Source organism: Camelus dromedarius, chromosome 30, assembly GCF_036321535.1.
Source record: "Camelus dromedarius isolate mCamDro1 chromosome 30, mCamDro1.pat, whole genome shotgun sequence".
NCBI lineage: Eukaryota > Metazoa > Chordata > Mammalia > Artiodactyla > Camelidae > Camelus > Camelus dromedarius.
The window spans coordinates 10,780,872-10,801,461 of NC_087465.1; the positions used below are offsets into that span (position 1 = coordinate 10,780,872).

At 37.2% G+C, this 20,590-nt stretch overlaps 1 protein-coding gene across 1 annotated transcript in view; it reads left to right on the forward strand.

The window, feature by feature from the left end:
- Window positions 1–20,590, forward strand: part of C30H8orf34 (chromosome 30 C8orf34 homolog) — a 237,919-nt gene that overhangs the window by 53,915 nt on the left and 163,414 nt on the right. The window contains 2 exon segments of the mRNA XM_064480859.1: window positions 8,986–9,114; window positions 19,284–19,312. Coding sequence (XP_064336929.1) covers window positions 8,986–9,114; window positions 19,284–19,312 — 158 coding nt within the window.

Sequence of the window (20,590 nt, forward strand, 5' to 3'; positions counted from 1 at the left end):
TCTTGGCCATTTGTGTATCTTTGGAGAAATATCTATTCAGGCCCTTTTGTTCATTTTCTAAAGTTGATTGTTACTCTTCCTTGAATTTTAAGAGTTCTTTATATATCCTGATACTACACCCTTATCAGATACATGATTTACAGATATTGTCTCTCATTCTGTACATTGTCTTTTCACTTTCTTGATAGTATTCTTTGATACACAAGTTATTTTGATGAGGCCAATTTATCTTTTTCTTTTTTTTGTTTGTACTTTTTGTGTCATATCTAAGAAACCCTTGCCTAATCCAAGACCAGAAAGATTTACCCCCATGTTTCTTATAAGAGTTTTATAGTTTTAGTTTTAAAATTTAGGTCTTTGATTCATTTTAAGTTAATTTTTGTTTATGATGTAAGCAGGGTCCAGATTCATTCTTTTATATGTAGATATGGAGTTTTCCATTTGTTGGGCAGTATCATTTGTTGAAAATACTACTTTTTGCACATTAAATGGTCTGGCACGCTTATTTAAAATTCGTTGACAATAAATGTGAGGATTTATATCTAGACTTTCAGTTCTGTTCCACTATTCTATGTGTCTCTCCTTATATAAGAATGACACTTTTTGTTACAGAAGCTTAAAGATAAGTTTCAAAATTGGAAAGTATGAGTACTTGGACTTTGTTTTTCTTTCTCAAGGTTGTTTAGGCTATCCAGAGTCCTTTGCAATTCCATTAGATTTTTAGGATTAGCTTTCCCATTTTTGCAAAAAAAAGGTCAGTGAGATTTTAATGGGAAATGCATTCTGTTAAGAGATCACTTTGCGATTATTGTGATCTAACATTGTTAAAGATTTCAATCTGTGAATGTGGAATACCTTTCATTTATTTAGGTCTTCTTTAATTTCTTTAAACAGTGTTTTATAATTTTCAGTACACTAGACCAGCACCTTCTTGGTTAAGTTTATTAACTATTTTATTCTTTTATATGTTATTGTAAATGTAATTTTTCTTATTTTCTTTTTCCAATTTTTCATTGGTAGTGTTTAGAAATACAACTGATTTTTCAAGTGTTGGTCTTAGTCCTGCAACTTTGCTGAACTTGTTGGTTGTAACCATGTTTTTATGGATTCTTTAGGCTATTCTACATAAAACTTCATGCAAATAGAGATAGTTTTATTTTTTCTTTTCCAATTTGAATGCCATTTATTTCTTTTTCTTGTCTACTTGCTCTGGCTAGACATTTTAGTAGTGTTGAATGGAAGTCATGAAAGCAGTCATCCTTTCTTTTTCATCATCTTAAGGGGAAAACTTTCATTCTTTTTCCAACCTAGATGATGTTAGCTCTGTTTTTCATAAATATGTTTCATCATATTGAAGATGTTTGCTTCTGCTCCTAGTTTGGTGGGAGTTTTTATTATGATGGAATATTGGATTTTATCATTTGCCTTTTCTCCATCAATCAATATAATCATGCATTTTAAAATTCATTTTATTGACATGATTATTACACTAATTTTCTTATGTTAAATAATTTTTGTATTCATGGTATAAATCCCACTTGGTCATGATGTATAATCCTTTAAATATGCAGCTGAATTTGATTTGCAACTATTTTGTTGAGGATTTTTGTATCTATATTCAGAAGAGAGATTGGTGTGTAGTTTTCTTGTTATATCTTTGTCTTTTGTGTCAAGGCAATGCTGGCTTTATAGAGTGAGTTAAGATGTGTTCCCTCCTTTTCTATTTTTCGGAAGTGTTTGGAAAGGATTGGTGAAGAATTGAGAAGAATTGGTGTTAAGTCTTTAAATGTTTGGTTGAATGTACCAATGAAGCCACCTTATACTGTGGTTGACTTTGTTGTGAGTTTTTTGAATATTTATTCAGTGTCTTTACTTGTTACAGATTTTTTAGTTTGTTCTTGAGTAACTTGGTAGTTTGTTTGATTCTAGGAATTTTTCCATTTCATCTAAGTTATCCAATTTGTTGCTGTAAAATGTTCATAATATTCTATAATCCTTTTTAAAGACAGTTCTGTAAAGTGTGTAGTAATGTCTTGATTACATTTCTGATTTTAGTAATTTGAGTCTTCTCCCTTTTTTCTTAGTCTAGCTAAAGGTTTGTTAATTTTTAGAATCTTTCTTAAGAATCAACTTTTGGTTTTGTTGATTTTTCTCTATTACATTTGTATCTTCCATTTCATTTATCTCTTTTCCACTATTTATTATTTACTCTCTTCTACTAGGTTGGGTTTAGTTTGCTTTTCTTTTTCTACTTCTTTAAGGTATAAAGATCAGTTACTGACACAAGATCTTTTTTTTTTTTTTTAATGTGGGCTTTACAATGATAAGTTCCTATATGAGCACCAGTTTTGCTGTATTCTGTAAGTTTTAGTGTGTTGTGTTTTCATTTTCATTTGTCTCAAGATGTTTTCTAATTCCCATTGGAATTTCTTTTCACCAATTGGTTATTTAAGGGCATGTTGTTTAATTTTTCTCATATTTGTGAATTTTCTGTGACTTTTGCTTTTAATTTCTAGTTTCATTCTGTTGTGGTCAGAGAAGATACCTTTATGATCTAAATATTTTAAAACTTACTGAGATGTATTTTGTGGCCAGATGTATGGTGTATACTGGAGACTATTCCATGCGCACTTGAGCAGAATATGTATGGCTGTTATGCTGTGGAGTGTTCTGCTTATGTCTGTTAGGTCTAATTGGTTTATAGTGTTGTTCAGGTACCCCGTTTCCTTATTGATCTGTTGAGTTGTGCTATCCATTATTGCCAGTGGAGTGTTAGTGTCTCCAACTCTTATTGTAGAACTCTGTTTATACCTTCAATCATGTCAATGTTTGATTCACATATTCAGGGGCTCTCTTGTTAGGTGTGTATAATATAAGTAATTGTTAAATCTTCTTGACAGAGTGACCTTTTTTAAATCAATATATAATATCCTTTGTCTTGTAACTAGTTCTGTCTTAAAGTCTGTTTTGTCTGATAGTAGTGTAATCACCTCTGCTCTTTTGGTTACTATTTTCATGGGATATCTTTCAATCATTATTTCTTCAAATATTGTTTGTTCTCCTTTTGGGACTACTATTATGTGTATGTTGGTACATTATACAAATTGATAAACTAAGAAAAGTCTAATGACATCTCAAATAATACTTGAATGGTACTTGATAAAATTTACATCAGTTTATTTTAAAACAAAACTAAATAAAAACACTTTTTAGAATAAAAGGGTATTTTCTTAACTAAAGTATTTGGCACAAATGTTTATGTAATATAAAAAGTTTTCTAAGTGACTGTTCTTAAAAGGAAAAAAGAGTAATATTAACAGTCGTTAACTTTCATATGGGGAAAATATTGTTAGCATTCATGAAAAAATCTTTATTGCTAAAGCTTACTTAAAATTAGATACTATAAATTAATTAGGCCAGTTTTGTGAAGAGCAAAGTAACCTATTGGCCTATCCAATAGAATGTGAGCTCCAGTAGAATGTCATCTCCCTGAGTGTAGGGAATTTTGTTACTTTCATTTACACTGGTTCACTCCCAGAACCTAAAACAGTGCCTGACACATGGTTTGTGCTATACAAATGAGTGAGTAAATAAGTAAATGAGGAGAATTTAAGAATGGATTAGTGCTACTAATGAGATGACAGTTCAGAAGTTGTGCATTTTTAGGTAACAAAAAAATAGCACCTTACACAATACAAGCTGGTATAGGTACAAAGATCTGCTAGATGATGTTTGTTATTAATTTTCAATTGTTATTTGTCATAGAAGGAAGATATGACAAGTAGAGTTTGATGAAGTTTTTTTCCTATATGGTTCATTCATTGCCACTATTTACCTAGTGTCTAGCAGTGAGCTGGAGACTGGACCACAGAAGAAGTAAAGGGTCTGCAGTGACTGTATCTGTGGTGATTGTGCAGATTTTTCATGAGAGGATTAATGAACTAAGAACTTCTATATGTCAAAAAAAAAAAATGGTGGAATGGTGGAATGATTGAGGACAATGAGTGGGGTCTTGTCAGAAAGGACCAGAAGAGCATTTGTCCATCCTCTGTGCATGATGATGTGCACTGATTCTTTTATAGCCATTTCAAATTTGTGATCCAGATGGGAAAATTGAGGTAAGTATGTTAGCTTCAGTTAAAACCAAAAACTAATAAAACCAGTCCTCAGTAATTTCATTTATGCTTTTGTATTTGGGGGAGTATTTGTCATTTATTTAAATGTTGCATTTAGCACAGAATATACAAAGAGGAATTGCTGTAAATTTGCTGTAATTTTAGGGAAAATAACGAAAGGACTGTGCATATATATAGAAAATACCAATTACATAAATACAAGAGAATGAAGATGGCAACACAGTGTCTGAAAAATCATAATATGGAAATGCAGAAGGCAGGAGACATGAAGTAATAAATTCACTGTTCCCGACTTTAGCTCTACCATAAGTATAGTGCTAGGATATCTCCTGGTGTATTTTAAATGAAAATGTAGTACTTGGGAGAAACTTTCAGATAAGAATTTATTTCAGATAAGCATTTATTAAATTTTAGGAAACATAGTTGAAAGCGCTCATAATTGAAATTATTTTGGTTCAAAAGAAATGGATAAATGGTATCTCAAAAGTCACTTGGAGGAAATGTAAATTTACTGTTTAACCCACAGATAGAAACTCTTGGTGGAGGTCTCAGTGAGTCAGAATTTTATTAATACAATAAAGAATTGTTCAAAATAAGCCCTGCTCAGAATACGGTAGGCTGTTTTGTACAGGAGCGACCTCATTATAACTGAGTGGAGGCTGCCCATCTACATGGCTCTGTGGACAGGCTCCTGCACGGGGCTGAGTTCTGTCTCAGTGGTGTCACAGGCTGTCCCTAATCTCAGATTCTTTCACCTCACATGGGTCGTATTGTGTTGTTACTGTTCTTCTGTTTTCTGTGTCTCCTGAGGATATAGAAAATGTATTTAAGCTGTAGTCTTGAGTTTTAAGTTTAAGTGTAGGCCAGGCAAGGTTTTTAATCCATTAGAAACCTTTCGAGAGTCTCATCTGGAGCCTGTAAACTGGGCTGATGACCTCCCAAATCTCCTTCCATTATTTACCAAGACATCTTTTGGACTCATCAGCCTGGTTGATTAGACCATGGTTATGCTGTGGCCTTCCTTGTCCTAGATTTGGATCCCATGATCAATTGGGTATCACATATGTAGCAAGTTGTCACAAGCTACAAAAATGTAAAAAGAAATTCACCTTAGTTTCTCTCGAAAGTTGCTGAGCAAAAGTGCTTGGGTGTCGTTTCATTTCTCTATAGTGCTGCATATATCCTCCCCAAAACTCAGTGGCTTAGAACAACAGTTTGTAATTTCTCATGATTCAGTGAGTTTGCTGGGCAGTTCTGCTGGTCTCCCCTGGGCTTGCCCATGTGGATGCACACGTTCAGGTAGTGAGTGGTCTGCAAGGGCTGTTATCGTTGGCAGTGGGGCAAGTCTCGTGATTATCTGGGAAGGTTAATTGGGACTGACTTAGAAGACCTAAAAAAAAAAAACTATGTATTTTTTTAATTAAAAAAAAGAGAGATCTTGATAGGATATGGTAATTTCCAGGAAAATTAGATAAATGTAATGATGCAGATGAGAGAAATTACTCAAAGAAGATTAACAAAAGTGCCAGTAAATGTTTTGAAGGATCTGTTACAAATACAGTTTTCTCTGCTTCCTCTCCTGGTTTCTCTTCCCTATACCTGGGCTTGCCCCAGGATCTCCTGGGGAGTGTGCCCTGCAGGGTCATAGCAGTATGCTTGGGAGTGTTTTCTAGAACCATTGTTAACGATCGCTGCTTCTGTTCTCCACTGCTTGAACGTGGGTGTGTTGATGTCAGCTGACATCTCCATCCCTGAGTCCCTTAAACAAAGAAACACACAGGAAGCAGCTGCATTTTTTTTTTAGTTTAGATTTATTTAAATTATAGAAGTAATATTTGCTTATTTTGACAGTGAAAAAATTACAAACATGTAGAAAGACAGTCTCTCTCTCCCTTTACCCACTTCAAATTCTACTCCCTCAAAAATAGTTTGTCTTTTCACATCCTTTCAAATAGTTGACATCTTCTTACATCCTTTTCTTTGTATAACTATCATATAAAATATGTGTGAGGTGATTTGCTTTATATATATATATATTTGCTTTATGTGTGAGTTCACTTTAAGCTGCCACATTGTTTTGTTTGTTTTTAACATTTTTTATTGAGTTACAGTCATTTTACAATGTTGTGTCAGATTCCAGTGTAGAGCACAATTTTTCAGTTATACATGAACATACATATATTCATTATCACATTTTTTTTCACTGTGAGCTACCACAAGATCTTGTATATATTTCCCTGTGCTATACAGTATAATCTTTATCTATTCTACATTTTGAAATCCAGTCTATCCCTTCCCACCCCCCACCCCCTTGGCAACCACAAGTTTGTATTCTATGTCTATGAGTCTGTTTCTGTTTCTGTTTCTGTTTTGTATTTATTTATTTATTTATTTATTTATTTATTTATTTAGATTCCACATATGAGCGATCTCATATGGTATTTTTCTTTCTCTTTCTGGCTTACTTCACTTAGAATTACATTCTCCAGGAACATCCATGTTGCTGCAAATGGTGTTATATTGTCGGTTTTTATGGCTGAATAGTATTCCATTGTATAAATATACCACGTCTTTATCCAGTCATCTGTCGATGGACATTTAGGCTGTTTCCATGTCTTGGCTATTGTAAATAGTGCTGCTATGAACATTGGGGTGCAGGTGTCATTTTGAAGTAGGGTTCCTTCTGGATATATGCCCAGGAGCAGGATTCCTGGGTCATATGGTAAGTCTATTCCTAGTCTTTTGAGGAATCTCCATACTGTTTTCCACAGTGGCTGCACCAAACTAAGCTGCACACATTCTTAAGCAACTTGTTTTTATAATTTTAAAATGTATTTTGGACAAATCTCTATGCAAATAAACTTAGACCTAAGTTTATACTTACTATTTAATAAGTACACATACCTATAGCATAGTGTGTATATGCCATAATTAATTTATTCCCCTGTTGAAGTACATTTAGATTATTTCCAGAGTTTTGCTACCACAAACTTTTTCGTGAAATAAACAAAAATATCTTGCATTTTCTGATAAAATAAACAACCTTGTACATATATACATAAGCATGGGTGTTTTCATTTATTTATGATAATTTACCAGAAATAACACAATTGCTGAATCAGAGGGTCAGTATTTTTATTACAATAAATATTTCTGAATTATTTTTTAAAAGGTGGCAGAAAAAGTTTTTCTATAGTTTGAGACTGTCTTTCGTATAACCATACCATACAAATATTTTAAAGTTATTTTATTTTTTTCAAAACAAAAATATATATAGTTTAAAAAGTAAATTAGTACCACAAGGCAACAGTGTCCTTTTTCTCCTGTTCTGCTTCTAATGTGGAACCACTTTTAACTCTTAAGATACTTCTTTTGGTACATGGATCTACATAGCTAAACATACAAGATACATAGCTCTCTTTCAGTTTTTAAGTTTGAGGCGTTGTCTCTTGACCTCTTCTAGGACTTTGTGCTTTATACCTCCAGCCCATCACATCCTCACAGTACAGACAGGCAGATGTTTCAAATGTTCGTTATTACACACTCTGCATTGATATTTTTATGATTGTATTGATTAGGCTTTTTCACAATAGAGATGTAAGATAGCCAACTGTTAATTTGTTTCTAGATTTAATAATTAGCTTGTTTTTTTTGTTTGCTCTGCGTTCTCTGTACTTATCACTAATGCTTCACCAAACCCTGCCTTAAAGTGTTAAACACTCTCATCAGGTATCCTTGTGTCTTATTTTAAGTTAATGTTTTATACTTTATTTCATTTAAAAAGTTTTTAGAGGCTTCTCTCCTGTAGCCCTTTGTCCTCTTGCTCCAGTCTTGACTCCTTAGTTTCCAGCCTTTTTTTCTCAGCTGTCTGCTGAGACCATCCTTCACTTTCGTCCCGAGGATTCCCTTTTCCTTTTCCTTGTGAAGGATAACCTGTGTCCTGAATCCCAGGTCTTTCCACTTACTCATTTTGGTGGAGCACCTCCATTAGGAGCTTTCTGAAAAAGAGTGCTTGCCAAGCATTGCTATTAAGAAGTCTGATGACAATTTGATGTGCTATTTTTGTCCATCAAAGCGTTAGAGATCTTTATTGCTACTGTTGTAAAATTTTGTGGTAATAAGCCTTGCATTACACTGGACATTTAGTGGATCCTTACAATCTGAAAGGCAGTTATGTTTTTATATCCTTATTGCTTTGGCATTAGTTCTCCTAGATTGATGCTTTGATGTTTAAAGGTGTGAAATGTCCACTTTTTTTGGCATCTCTCTCTCCAGGGACTAGGTTTCAGTATTCTCTACCTTGCTAAATCCAGTTACTGCTCATCAGTTCATTTTGCATCTTCCAAAAAAAAAAAGTGTTGCTATTCTTGCCTAATAATGTCTTATCTTCATGTCCAACCAATTCTTTGACAAAAGAAAAATACCATGATATGATTTTAGTGGGAATTTGAGGAAAAGTGAAAGCATATACAAGTATTCAGTCTTCTATGTTGTATCAGAAGACAGGAAGAATGTCTTAAAAACAATTACTAATTGTTCATGGAGAAGTAGCAATTATTTTTTAAGCTGCTAAAATATAAAATATACTTTGCTTTTGTGTTTTTCCCCAAGTTATAGAAATTATTAGTTTTAAATCAGTACCTGAATTTTCTTTTTTCTGTAAACACTATCACATTTTCTTAAACGTTTGAGACCCAGCTTCATAACCTATCCCCTGTTTGCTCATGAGAAAAACATTTCCAGTACTTTTCTATTCTGTACACTGATCTTGATATTCTTTCACATAATGATGGATAGGTTTTATCATTATGTAGCATGCTTCTGAAGTAATCATTTTTTTTAAACATAGTGCCAAGGTCAGTAGATCATCCTAAGTGGAACTGGCGGACTAAACCAGAAAGCCGTGATTTTGATGAATTGAACCACATCCTTCAAGAGAGCAAGAAACTGGGAAAAGCCCTTGAGAATCTCTCTCGAAGTAAGTTCATTTACTTGATTATAATTGGAATTCCTAACCAATATTAAAGTAGAAACATTCATTATTATTACCAGTAACGCACTTCCAACATCCTCATTATAATTCCACGAGAGGCTGAGGAGTTCTAAGAACGTGAGATTGGAAATGAGGACTGATCTTGCATATTACACAGATGTGTGGAAAGACTAGTGACATAGAGTAAGAGGATCTATAGACTCCCCCGATGGCTGTTTGATTCTGACCTCTCTGCAAGGTCTTTGTTAGTTACCCAGGGCAGCTGTGCACCTAATGGCATCTTACTCATTCTTCTCTCTTCAACCCTGTTGTTTTCTGTCATCTCAGTTTGTTCACATACCTGTTGTCTCCATGTGTTTTTGATGTCTCTAAATTTCTTAAGGATAGCATCTGGGCCAGGGTGGTGATATAGTTCAGTGGTAGAGAACATGCTTAGCATGCATGAGGTTCTGGGTTCAATCCCCAGCACCTCTACTTAAATAAATAAACCTAGTTACCTCCCCCCAAAACAAAAATAAATAAGGATAATAACTGGGCCAAATTCTTAGAATCCTTTCAGAGCCTAGCGATATATCTTTTTTTTGGAAAAGCAATGATCTGTAGTCCAAAAGCCTGGGTTAGAAGTTTTGCTCTGCCACCTATGAGGTGAATAACTTCAGGTAAACATTAAACCTACATGAGCCTTGGTCCTCTCGTCTCCATATCAGGAAAACATGGTTCTGTCTTCTGATAGGTGGGAAGGTTTAAAATGATACATTTCGAATAAAAACTTCTAAATGTCATTGTCATGAGAGTAGGCAAACAAATATTTTGATTTGATAAATGACTTCTATGTATGTAGCATACTACTAAAAGCATAAAGTATATATGTGAGTTCAAGGCATTTCTGTCTTTCTCTGGTTCTTAATTATCTCTCAGTTTTAAAAATGAGGTGCCATAAGAAGCATATTAATGCTGTGGCTTCAGTAAAATTTTCTTCTGGTTTTATGGATTATTAAAAATTCTTAAGTGGAAAATAGAACAGTAGCAAATTCTAGTAGATTATATTTTAGGATCAGCATGTTTTTTAAGATAGCATAGTGTTACTAGTTTCATGATTTTTTCAAAGTTAAGATATATTGCATATGTTTGTATATTGCATTATGCTGTAATTATATGTATTTATATATTACATTTTATTGTATTATAATTTTACATATATATAGAGAAGGGAGGTTTAATTTTTAACTCACTAGAGCCTTTTTTATTAGACTTTTGTGTAGTGAACCTATCTCGAAAGTTAAGTTGCTTTGTTGTAGTGTCTTATAATTTTGCCAAAATAATGATACCTATTAGTAGCTCTTTGGGATTCAGGAAAACCCTTCTTTTGGCTAGATTTACATTTGGAGCATATAATGGTAAAGTGAGTTTTCAGCCAATAACTGTATTATTTTCCTGAAAAGAACCTTATCCTATTAATACGTCAAAGGCTTATGTTTTTACGTATATAAATCTTACCCCTTTGGTCAGAGCCTGTGGCTCTTCATAGGCTCCCAATTTACCTATAAACATGAGTTTAAAAAATGATTGAAGAGAATGCACAATTATTATACATCTTTGTATATGCATACAGTATTTGTCAATTTTTGTCCTTTAAAATATAACAGCTACCTTTTAAACACTTGTCGTATCATTGTTAATTTGTAAGGAAGCATTTCACCTGTTCCTAAAACTTTTTAATAAAGGCGTTTGATGCACTTCCACAGATCTGTAGCGAAGCGTCAAGGTTCACACTGTGATCTGTCCCCAGAAAACCTGCAAGTGGTTTTAAGTAGGGTCTCACAACTGAGTCTTATGAGTAGGAGCTAGTGGGGTCTATGACAAGGCCTCATTTAATTCATGCAGGAAGTCTGGAGAAGGAAAATGGCCAGGGGCAGTGGTTGATTGGGAGAGAAGAGATGCGGACATGGGACATTACTTTTGGGACAGAGGCAGAAGTGAGTGAGCAGCTTGGCCAGAGTAAGGTATAACATTCAGCGCCGATGTATATGATGGAGAGTTCCTTTTGGCTTCACTTGACTGAGGGGCTCTGTTCCTGTGGCGGTAGCCGTGGTGCTTATGTGGGGGTACGGGAGCAGTTGGTCACACAGGCAGGGATTGCTCGTTTCTTCGTGTAAGTTTTTTTGAGTCTCTTTTGGAAGAAAATGCTACTTTCTTGGATGACTTAGGGTTTCTGTGATTTTTACTGAGGTTTAATATCAACTTCTTGTCTTAGGCTCAGCATGTGTCTAAATACTAAGTTGTCAGTTTGCTGATATGGTCACTGTAAATTAGTAGAGATGCAACTTTTCCGTTTACTGATGTTTATTTAGTGATCTCACTGCCCAGAGTTGAACTATGTAATTGCAAACTTAGTTCTTCCATCTTCCTGAAGTATGATGTCATTCAGTCTTAAGAATTCAACCTCTTCTAAAAGTTTAAGCTTGGTAACCTTCTCTAACCTAATGGTAACTTTATTAACCATTGTTTTACTTCCTAGGAAGGCGTAAGAAGTGGACTTTTTCCTCCAGTTATGGTCAAAAGGAACATTCAGTGTCTTGTTGTGGACTTTCCTCTCCTATGCCAAAGGAAAGGTTGAAAATTTTTAGTGATCTGCTAATTTTCATACAGTCTCTGATAGAATTCTCTCTGGCAGCACTGGTCTTTGCTTTTTCTTAGTTGTACTTTCTAAAAGATGTGACATACTTTAGAAGTATTTATTTAGTTGAGATTGACAGCAGAAAATCATTAGTATCCCTCAGAATGATAGAAATGATAGAATTAGCTCCACAGCTGTCAGCTTACCCAGACTTACATATTCTTATTCTCTCTCTCTCCCCCTCTCCCTCCCCAGGGCTCAAATCACAACAGGAAAGACTAGAGATTCTCTCAGGTTTGCAAACAGGATTTTTGTTTCAGTAACAACTGTACGATGCTCTTTTTCTGGCTTTTTGTAAATGTAGTGCTTTATATTGAAGTCAGTCACAAACTGTGATACTCTTCATGCTATGATTTTTTTTCATAAAGATAAACGTGTTTAGAATGACTTGCAGTGGCTTGGAATACTGCCAATTATTTTTTTGACCTTAGGAAAGTTTCCTAATCTCTCTGTATCTCAGTTACCTTTACTATAAAATCATAGTAATAATGGTACCTATTTCTTAAGTTTTTTTGGTAAAAATCAAATGAGGTAATGTGTCTAAAGTGCTTAATGTGGTGCCTGGTATGAAATAATTGCTAATTAAAGTTTAGATATTATATTCAATTTCTATTATTGTGTAACAGATTACCACAAACTTAGCAGATTTAAGAAATACAAATTTTTTACCTTATGAATGCTGTTCCTCAGGGGTGTGGGTGCAGGTTAGCTGGGTCCTCCGCTCAGGGTCTGGGCAGGCTGAAATTAAGATGCTAGTCGGGGCTTTGGGATATTCTACCAAGCTCCTTCACATCATTGGTCAAATTCAGTGCTTTTTCTTGCAGCACTAAGATCTTCATTTTCTCACTGGCCGTTGGCCGGTGGTTGTTCTCAGACACTGGAGGCCATTCTTAGGTCCTTGATTTGCGGCTTCCTCCTTTCACAGCAGCGGTTTGTGGTTTCTTCTTTGAGGCCACCGGGGAGCATCTCCCTGAAGCTTTGCCTTCTTTTAAAAGGCTTGCTTGATTAGGTCAGAGCCGCCAGGATAACCTCCCTTCTGATTTTCTCAGTCAGCTGGTTAGTAACCAAATCAAGAGAGTGCTGTCCCTTCATATTCAGTGGTCCCACTGTGGAGACTCAAAGGGAGAGGACTGCACGGGTGTATATCTTGGGGGCCATCCTAGAATTCTGCATGCCACAGATATTATTCGTGTTATTACTGTTTATCCCTAATAACCTATAACATGCTTCAGCTGAGCACTGCCCAACAAATGCAGTGTGAGCCAAATGTGTGATTTTATATTTTCAAGTAGGCGCATTACAAAAAAGCAAAAAGAAGCCTATAAAATTAATTTTAAGGTGTTTTATTTAACCCAGTATATCCAAATTATTATCAGTTTAACTTATATTCCACATAAAAATTACTATTGGGATATTTTGTTTTCTTTTTTCCCTACTGAGTCTTTAAAAATCTGGTGTGAATTTTAATCTACAGCACATCTCAACATGAACTAGCCACATTTCAGGTGTCCATTAGCCCTGTGGTGAGTGGCTCCCGCATTGAACACCACAGCTTTAACTGATGTTAAAAACAAGCACACACAGAAGTTCTTCTCCTGAGTTTGCGTTACGTTAGACAGCATCAGGATTCCTCCTTCCTTTTTCATCCAAATTTTCAAGAAGAAGAGTTAAACACACACAGCCTCCACTTGCTTGTCTTCCTTTCACTCCTCGGTGTGGTTATATTATTGCACCTGTCATTCTCCTCACACGTTTCTCACTGTGGTCACCATTGAATCCAGATTGCCAGATCAAACGAACACTTTTCCTTATCTTGTAAAATTGCTGTGGTAGTTTTAACACTGTTAAATTACTCTTTCTTTTTTCAGACTCTGATGGTCTGGTTTCTGGGACCTGGCCTTCATTTGGCCATGTTTGGCTGCCCCACGCTTCATTCCTTGTAGATTTCATACTGACACTCCCCTTTCTTTCCTGCGGCTACAAATGCTGTTCCCATGGTTCATTCTCTGCCTCTGTTCTTTCAAATGCTCTCAGTGTCCATCCAGCCTTAGCCTCCCTCACAGATTTAATTATCACCCCCACACAGCTATCTCAAATGAGTATATTTCCTATCCAGACTGTGTATTCTTTTGTACAAAATGCCTAAAGCATATCTCCACTTGGGTATTCCACTGCTATGCTAAACTCAAGGATCTGAGCAGACGATACCTCCCTCCTTGACCTGACCTTTCTTCTGCATGCTTTGCCTCAGCTGTGACCGCAGTGCTTACTGCTTCAGCCAAAAGGGAGCCCTTCTAGTCTCCTCAGTCATCCTATCTGTTCATAATTAATTAGAAATCTTACTTATTTTCCCTCTGTCTTGGGTCTGATTCTCTTCTCCACCCCTGGTAGCACCGTCTAATTCACACTCTCAACATCACTTATCCTTGGTTTATCCATTTAACATGTTCCATTTTATTCCTGCCCCACGACAGAAAAAAAGAGGTGTGGTCTCTGCCCTTATTGAACATGTGGCTGTAGGGAACCCCATAACCTGTGTTAGGGGAGTCTCATGGCCAGAATCTGCATAGCTTAACACAATGCCCGTATTCAGTCCCTCAGGGAATAGCACACTGCAGTGTGCCGGGGATGTAGACTGTTCCGCCCTGTTATTCTGCCGTATTTAGCACTTGCCTTCCAAGGGTCTTGCAAACAGAAAGAGACAGTAGAGGGGTTGATTTCTAATGCCTGGAGGGGGAAGTGCCCACATTACATCACCCACATTCTGCCACTGACTGCAAGGGAGGCTGGGAAACGTAGTCTAGCTTGTGAGCCCAGAAGAAATGCGGGAATGGTTTGAGGAATGAGTGACCAGTCCTGCCCGCACTCCTAACTTGTTTCTCTGTTCCTCCAGCAGTCCTCACTGCAGCCAGTGGGGCGGATCTGAAGTGAAGGCCTGATTCCACTTGTTGCAGATACTCAAGGGCTCCTTAAAGCCCTATAGAACATGCTCCCCGATCTGACCCTTCGTCAGGTGTCCAGTGTCCTCTCTCGTGACTCATCATCAGGCCATTTATGCACCAGCAACGTGGGAGTTTTTCACACTTACTGATGTTCCTCTGTTTCCTGCATTTGCTTATGTTGTGTCTGTGCCCTGAACTCTCACCCCCACTTGCTTCCATGGCTTCCATTTCCACCGCGCTCATCTCTGCTCCTCTTTAGCCTTGGCTCAAATGCCACTTCATGAAATGCTGCCGCTCCCCGTCTCTGGACTGGATTTGGTCCCCCTGCTCCCACCTCCCCAAGCTGGGGCTTCCATGCTTTTCTCTGTACGCACTTATATGCTGGGATCTGCTTTCACAGACCTCTGGCCTTTGAGCTTCAGAGAGGCGGCGGCACCCTGCGCCTGGACTTCCCAGCGTGTAGCACAGTGATCAGCGTACGATTCAGTTATGCTTTGCTGAGTGAGTGCCACGCGTGTTTCCAATTCTTCCTGATCCATCTTCTCTGAGACCCCTCACTTACTCTTTCTTCACTGCAGATCTGCCTTCTGCTACTCTAAGTGTGGGCCTTTGATACCAGATTTCATGGGTTTTGGTATACATAGATTTGGTTTATTTGCTGAGATCTTTGTCTTTAACTGTGACTTATCTAAAGAAGGAGTTATGCCTAAAAATAAACAGATAGGTAAGCAAGTAGGTAAATAAATGAACTAAAAAACTAATGAGCAGAAGTTCCCTATTATGTGAGACTGGCCAGCAGAACCCTTTCCTTAGCAAGGTTCCATTCCCAGGGAGCAGGGCTTCCAGTTTTCTGAGCCTACAGCTTTTGCTGCTTTTGGCAGTTTTCTCTGAAAGGAGGCAATGATAGGATGAGTATCTTTAGTCCGTTTAGATACTGGTCTATAGATTGCAGTTCATGTGAAATGCTGGCTGGAGCTTTTCCAAGGAAAAGGGCCCAGCTGTCTGGAGAACAAAGAACAGATATTTATGTTCGGTGACTGATAATAGCCATCTGGACTCAGCCAAGAAAAAAATAGCAAATGGCTTTTTTAGTTCATCAATCATGAACATCCCCCAAAAGTCTTTTCTGACAAATAGCCTGAGGAGTTAAGAGAATAACAGCCTGTAAGTTAAAATGGGAGCAGATAATGTTGCAATTGTTTGTTCATTTCCACGTTCGTTTACCTAGTCTTCGACATTTGTGTGGGAATACAAGGTGAACAGCACCTGCGCTCAGACCACAGGTTTACCTTTGAGTAGGAGAGAGAGGCATGAAGAGCAGAAATTCAAGCTGCTGTGAAAGGTGCTGTGGGAGACCTGTGGGGCATAAAGAGCCTCCAGCCAGGAGGTTTAGGGCCAGCCTGGCGGAGAATATGTCTGAATGGAGGCTTAAAGGATAAAAAGGTGAAGCTAAGGTTAAAGAAGTGTGAAGATGTGTCATGAGGAAGGATGTTCCTGCCAGAGAGGAAGAAGCATGTGTGTAAGAAGAAGGAAGAAAATTCAGAGAGAAGTTTCGAGGAAAGAGGAAAATTATGTACTGTCGACGCATTAAAGATGAAGCACGTGACAAAGGCAGTGATGATGGAAGTCTGGGTGGCAGGGGGGTCAGGGCGTGTGGACTTCTGTGCCACAGAAATCTTGTCAGCAGGTCAGGGATCACTCAGGTACGGAGTGGAAGGTGGGATTGGTATGGGTCATGCCTCAGAGCAAAGAAGAGATGAAGAGAGCCTGAAACAGAGCCGTAGCCGTGGGGTAGGAAAGAGGGGATGGTTTTAGAGATGCAGAGGATTATATGATTAAGACTCACTGATACGAAGGAAGGGTGAGAATAAAGAAAGAATGATGTGTTTAGGTTTTTGATTTTTGGTTTTCTTTATAATCTTATACTTTGATAAGTATCCAAGAGGGTTGAGGGTGGAGGAGGGATGTTGTTTCCAATTCTGTTTTCAGGTACCTTGGGGACATCCAAATGGTGTGGATGGCAGTCAGGTGTGTATGTGTGTGTGTGTGTAAACTGCCTCTTTGGAGAAGTAGTTTGATTAGGGAGATAGATACAGGAATCTTTAGTATATAGGGGAAAAGAGCCCCCCTTCCCCCCCCCCCCCCGCACACACCATCACCATTTGAGATACAGGTAGAAAGTGATCTAGTTGAGGACACTGAAAAGGAATTCTCAGAGCAGTAGGATGAAAACCAAGGTAGAATGCTTTCAAAAAAATCAAGGAGGGGAAATATATCAGAAAATCTAGGTGTCTGAAGTGGCAGATAAGTTGGTATAAAGATTATGGGAAAGATATTCACTGTGTTTGTAGCATCTTCAAGTTGTGTTTCCACTGTTCACTGCAGTGGGCTTCATAATAGGAAAAATTGGAAATTAAGTGTCTTTTATTAGAGAAATGGATAAATCATGGTACATTCACACAATGGTGTACTTTATAGTCATTAAAAATGATATGGTAGAAAGTATTTACTAATATAAAAATATAGTTAAGATATGCTGTGCATAAAATGCAGATGACAAAACAGTGAGTCTGCCTTCAGCTCTGTTTCACACGTGGACATGGAAGCACACAGCATTTACACGTGTGCCTGTGTATGCTCACGACGTTATTTGTAATAATTCACAAGAAGCTGTTATCATTGTCTGTGTGTGCGTGGAGACCTGTTTTCCTTTTTCTCTTTATTATATTTTTTTTCCTGTGACAAACACATATTGGTTTGACAGAATGAAGTAAAATAGGTGTCCTTTTGTCATAGCAGAGACTCTGTTTGGTTTCGCAATCAGGAGGTACATACTTACTTTTTAAAGAATAATTTTAAGAGAACAGTGGGAGCAGCAGCTAGTAAGCAGTGAATGAGAGTGACTGGGCAGTGAGAGGCGAGGAGGAGAGAGAAAAGGGAAGGTGTGAGAAAATAGTAATGAGTGAGGGAAGGTAAAGGTGTTTGGGTTTGGTTTCCTTTAGTTGTGCTGTGTGTGAGAGAGAGCATGTGTGTGTGCCTGGGTGTGTATGTGAATTTTTTAGGGTCATCAGAGGAAACCAGAAGAAAGAACTTGCACCCAGATCCCCAGAGTCGTGGCTACCCTCTGTGTTAGTGTAGTGACACATAAAAATTCTTAGTTACCAACAACTTTTACCAAAAAAGAATTTCGTAGGATATTGTTATGAAAAAGGCACCTTGAACACACCTGTGTTTCTCTTTTTATCTACAAGGGGAAGAAATGGAGCCGTTTATTGCGATGAAGTAGGGCGTGTTTTTTCTGCTTCGTGTGTGATTAACTTCTCAGTTCGTGGGCCAGGAGGTGATACAGCAACTGGTGAAGTGTCCTCTACAGACACTCTGTACCTGAGCAGTGAGGGGATCTTTGCTCAGGTTTGTTTTCTTGAGACTGTTTTCAGGTTTTCTTTTCCAACCCAGCTCATTCTTTCCTGTGCTTCATAGTCTGCTGAACGTTGCCTTCAGTCTGTTCTTATGGTCCCTGTGTTTCCTTGGACTTCAGACTTTACAACTTGCCTTGTCTCTTGGCCCATCACTCCCTGGGGCTTGACACCAGCTTCGCTTTGTCCCAGACCTGAGGGCCTGCGTGCAGCCACAGGCACACCGTCGTTCAGAGACAGGAGGAAGTGAGGCCATGTCTTTAGCCTGACACGTTGCAGTTGAAATGCCGGCGTGTATTCAGCAGCTAGCTCAGGAGCAGTAACTGTGCTGGTGATAAAGATTTGCTGGTCGTGACCATATAGAGGAATAAAAATGTCAGGGGTGTGATTACCAAGCAAAGTGTACCCTTGGCATTTCAGGAAAGGACTCCCTACCCCCAAAGAAGACGATTCCATCACAGAGAAATAAATTAAGAACGAAAACTTTTCACGTTGCTAACTTAGAACAATTTTGGGAGAATGGTAAAGATAGAAATGAGACTGATGTGCAATGAGAAATGTGTGGATGGGATAAGGGGAACTTGTGGGGAGAAATCATTTATCCATTGGCTGAAGAAGCTGTTCATGTAAGGGAATGTAAATTTCTTAAGGTCTCCAGTCTGTGTCCTCATCTGCAGAATAAGGGAATTAAAATAAATAATCTCCAGCCACCTCTCTGCCTTAATATTTTATCACTTTAGGATTCTGAATCAATTCTTAAAGAGGGACAAAATTGTAACAGGCTAATGAGTTGCACTTGGTTGTCATCATCACAAAAAGACAACATCTCTTCAGTCGTCTTTGCAAGTTTGCTCTGCGTTTAACAGTCTGCAGGCAGTATGGCACTTACTTTGTTTTTGTTGCATCATGTGTATTTTTTCAGCAGTTGATGCTGCTATAGTTGATTTAAATTCCTAATTTGTTTTCATCAGTGGAAGAAATATACCACGTTAATTCGAAGCACTCTTAAAAAGAAAAAAAATACAATGGAAAATGCACTAGTTTTACAAATAGAAATTTTATTTTTAAGACTGAGTTACTAAGGATTGCTTCTAAAACTTTCTCTCTCTTGAATTCCAGGTATTGCAATTTCAGATGAACTCGATAAGGTAAGTTGAATTACGCATCTAATGAGAAGAAAATGTAGAACTTACATTTTAATTCACTGTCTAAATGACAGAGTTTCTGAAACATAAGGTGTTCACATATAATCTGTTTGATGCTAATATGAAACTTTCAAAGTGAACGATTCTTTTATGAAAGTTATTGCATGAAATGTGTAATATCTCCTATTCTTTTGAGCTGAGAATTTCAGAGTTTGGTTATAGAACTGAATCACTGTAATCACTAAATCAGTCTATTAAAAATGAACTAATATTATATAAACTAGTTGGATTCTGCCTGTGTCTATATGATGATAATGATGATGATGATATGGAAGACACTTGTACTTTTCTGTAGCTACCCTTCCGAAACCTGACTCAGTAAATTTTTTCTTTTAATTACAAGATGCCAAGAGAACATGATGGTGCCCTGCACTTGGGGTGATAGTTGTGAGCGTGGTGAGAGGTGATGTGATTAGGAGTAATTTTAACAGTAGTGTCGTTGGAACTTGCTGTTGGATCAGCTGTAGAAGAAAATTAGTCAATGGTGATTCCTGCATTTGGGGGATGAGCAACTAGGTGAATTGTGGTGCTACTTAACAAAATTGGAAAAACTGGGGAAATGGCAAATTTGGCAGGTTGGGATAGCATCAGGAGTCCTCGTTTAGATTGTTTGTTTTGAGTTGTCTGTTAAATATATTTATATGAGCTGTTGCTCATAAGGGAGATTTGACTCAAAGTTATACATTGAAATAGAAGTTCTCATTGTTTTGGTCTTAAGTCCTCTTTTATACTCCTAAAAATTATAGAGGACCCCAAAATCTTTAGATAGGTTATATTTATCAATATTTACCATGTTAGAAGTTAAGAATGATAAAAAATTTTGTTTAGTCATTTTAAAACTGTCACTGATAAAACCATTACATTAACAAAAATAACATTTTTATGAAAAATACTCTATTTTCCAAAACAAGATGTTTGTGAGAAAGTGACATTATATTAATTTTTGAAACCCTCTTTCGTGTCTGGCTTAATTGAAAATTTCTTGATTTCCATATCTGTTCTGCGTTCAGTCTGTTATGATAATGTTGTTTCAGCTGAAAAAAAAAATCTGACAGCAGGTATGTAGTTGGAAAAGGGCGAAGCACCTAGAAATAGCCATCAGTATTTGGTGAGCATTGGTCCAGATATCTCTCTAAGCAGAAAACATACTGAAATTTGGCTGGGAGGCTAGATATACAGGTAGAAAGAAAATGATGGGAAGTACAGTACAAAAAGCAGGAT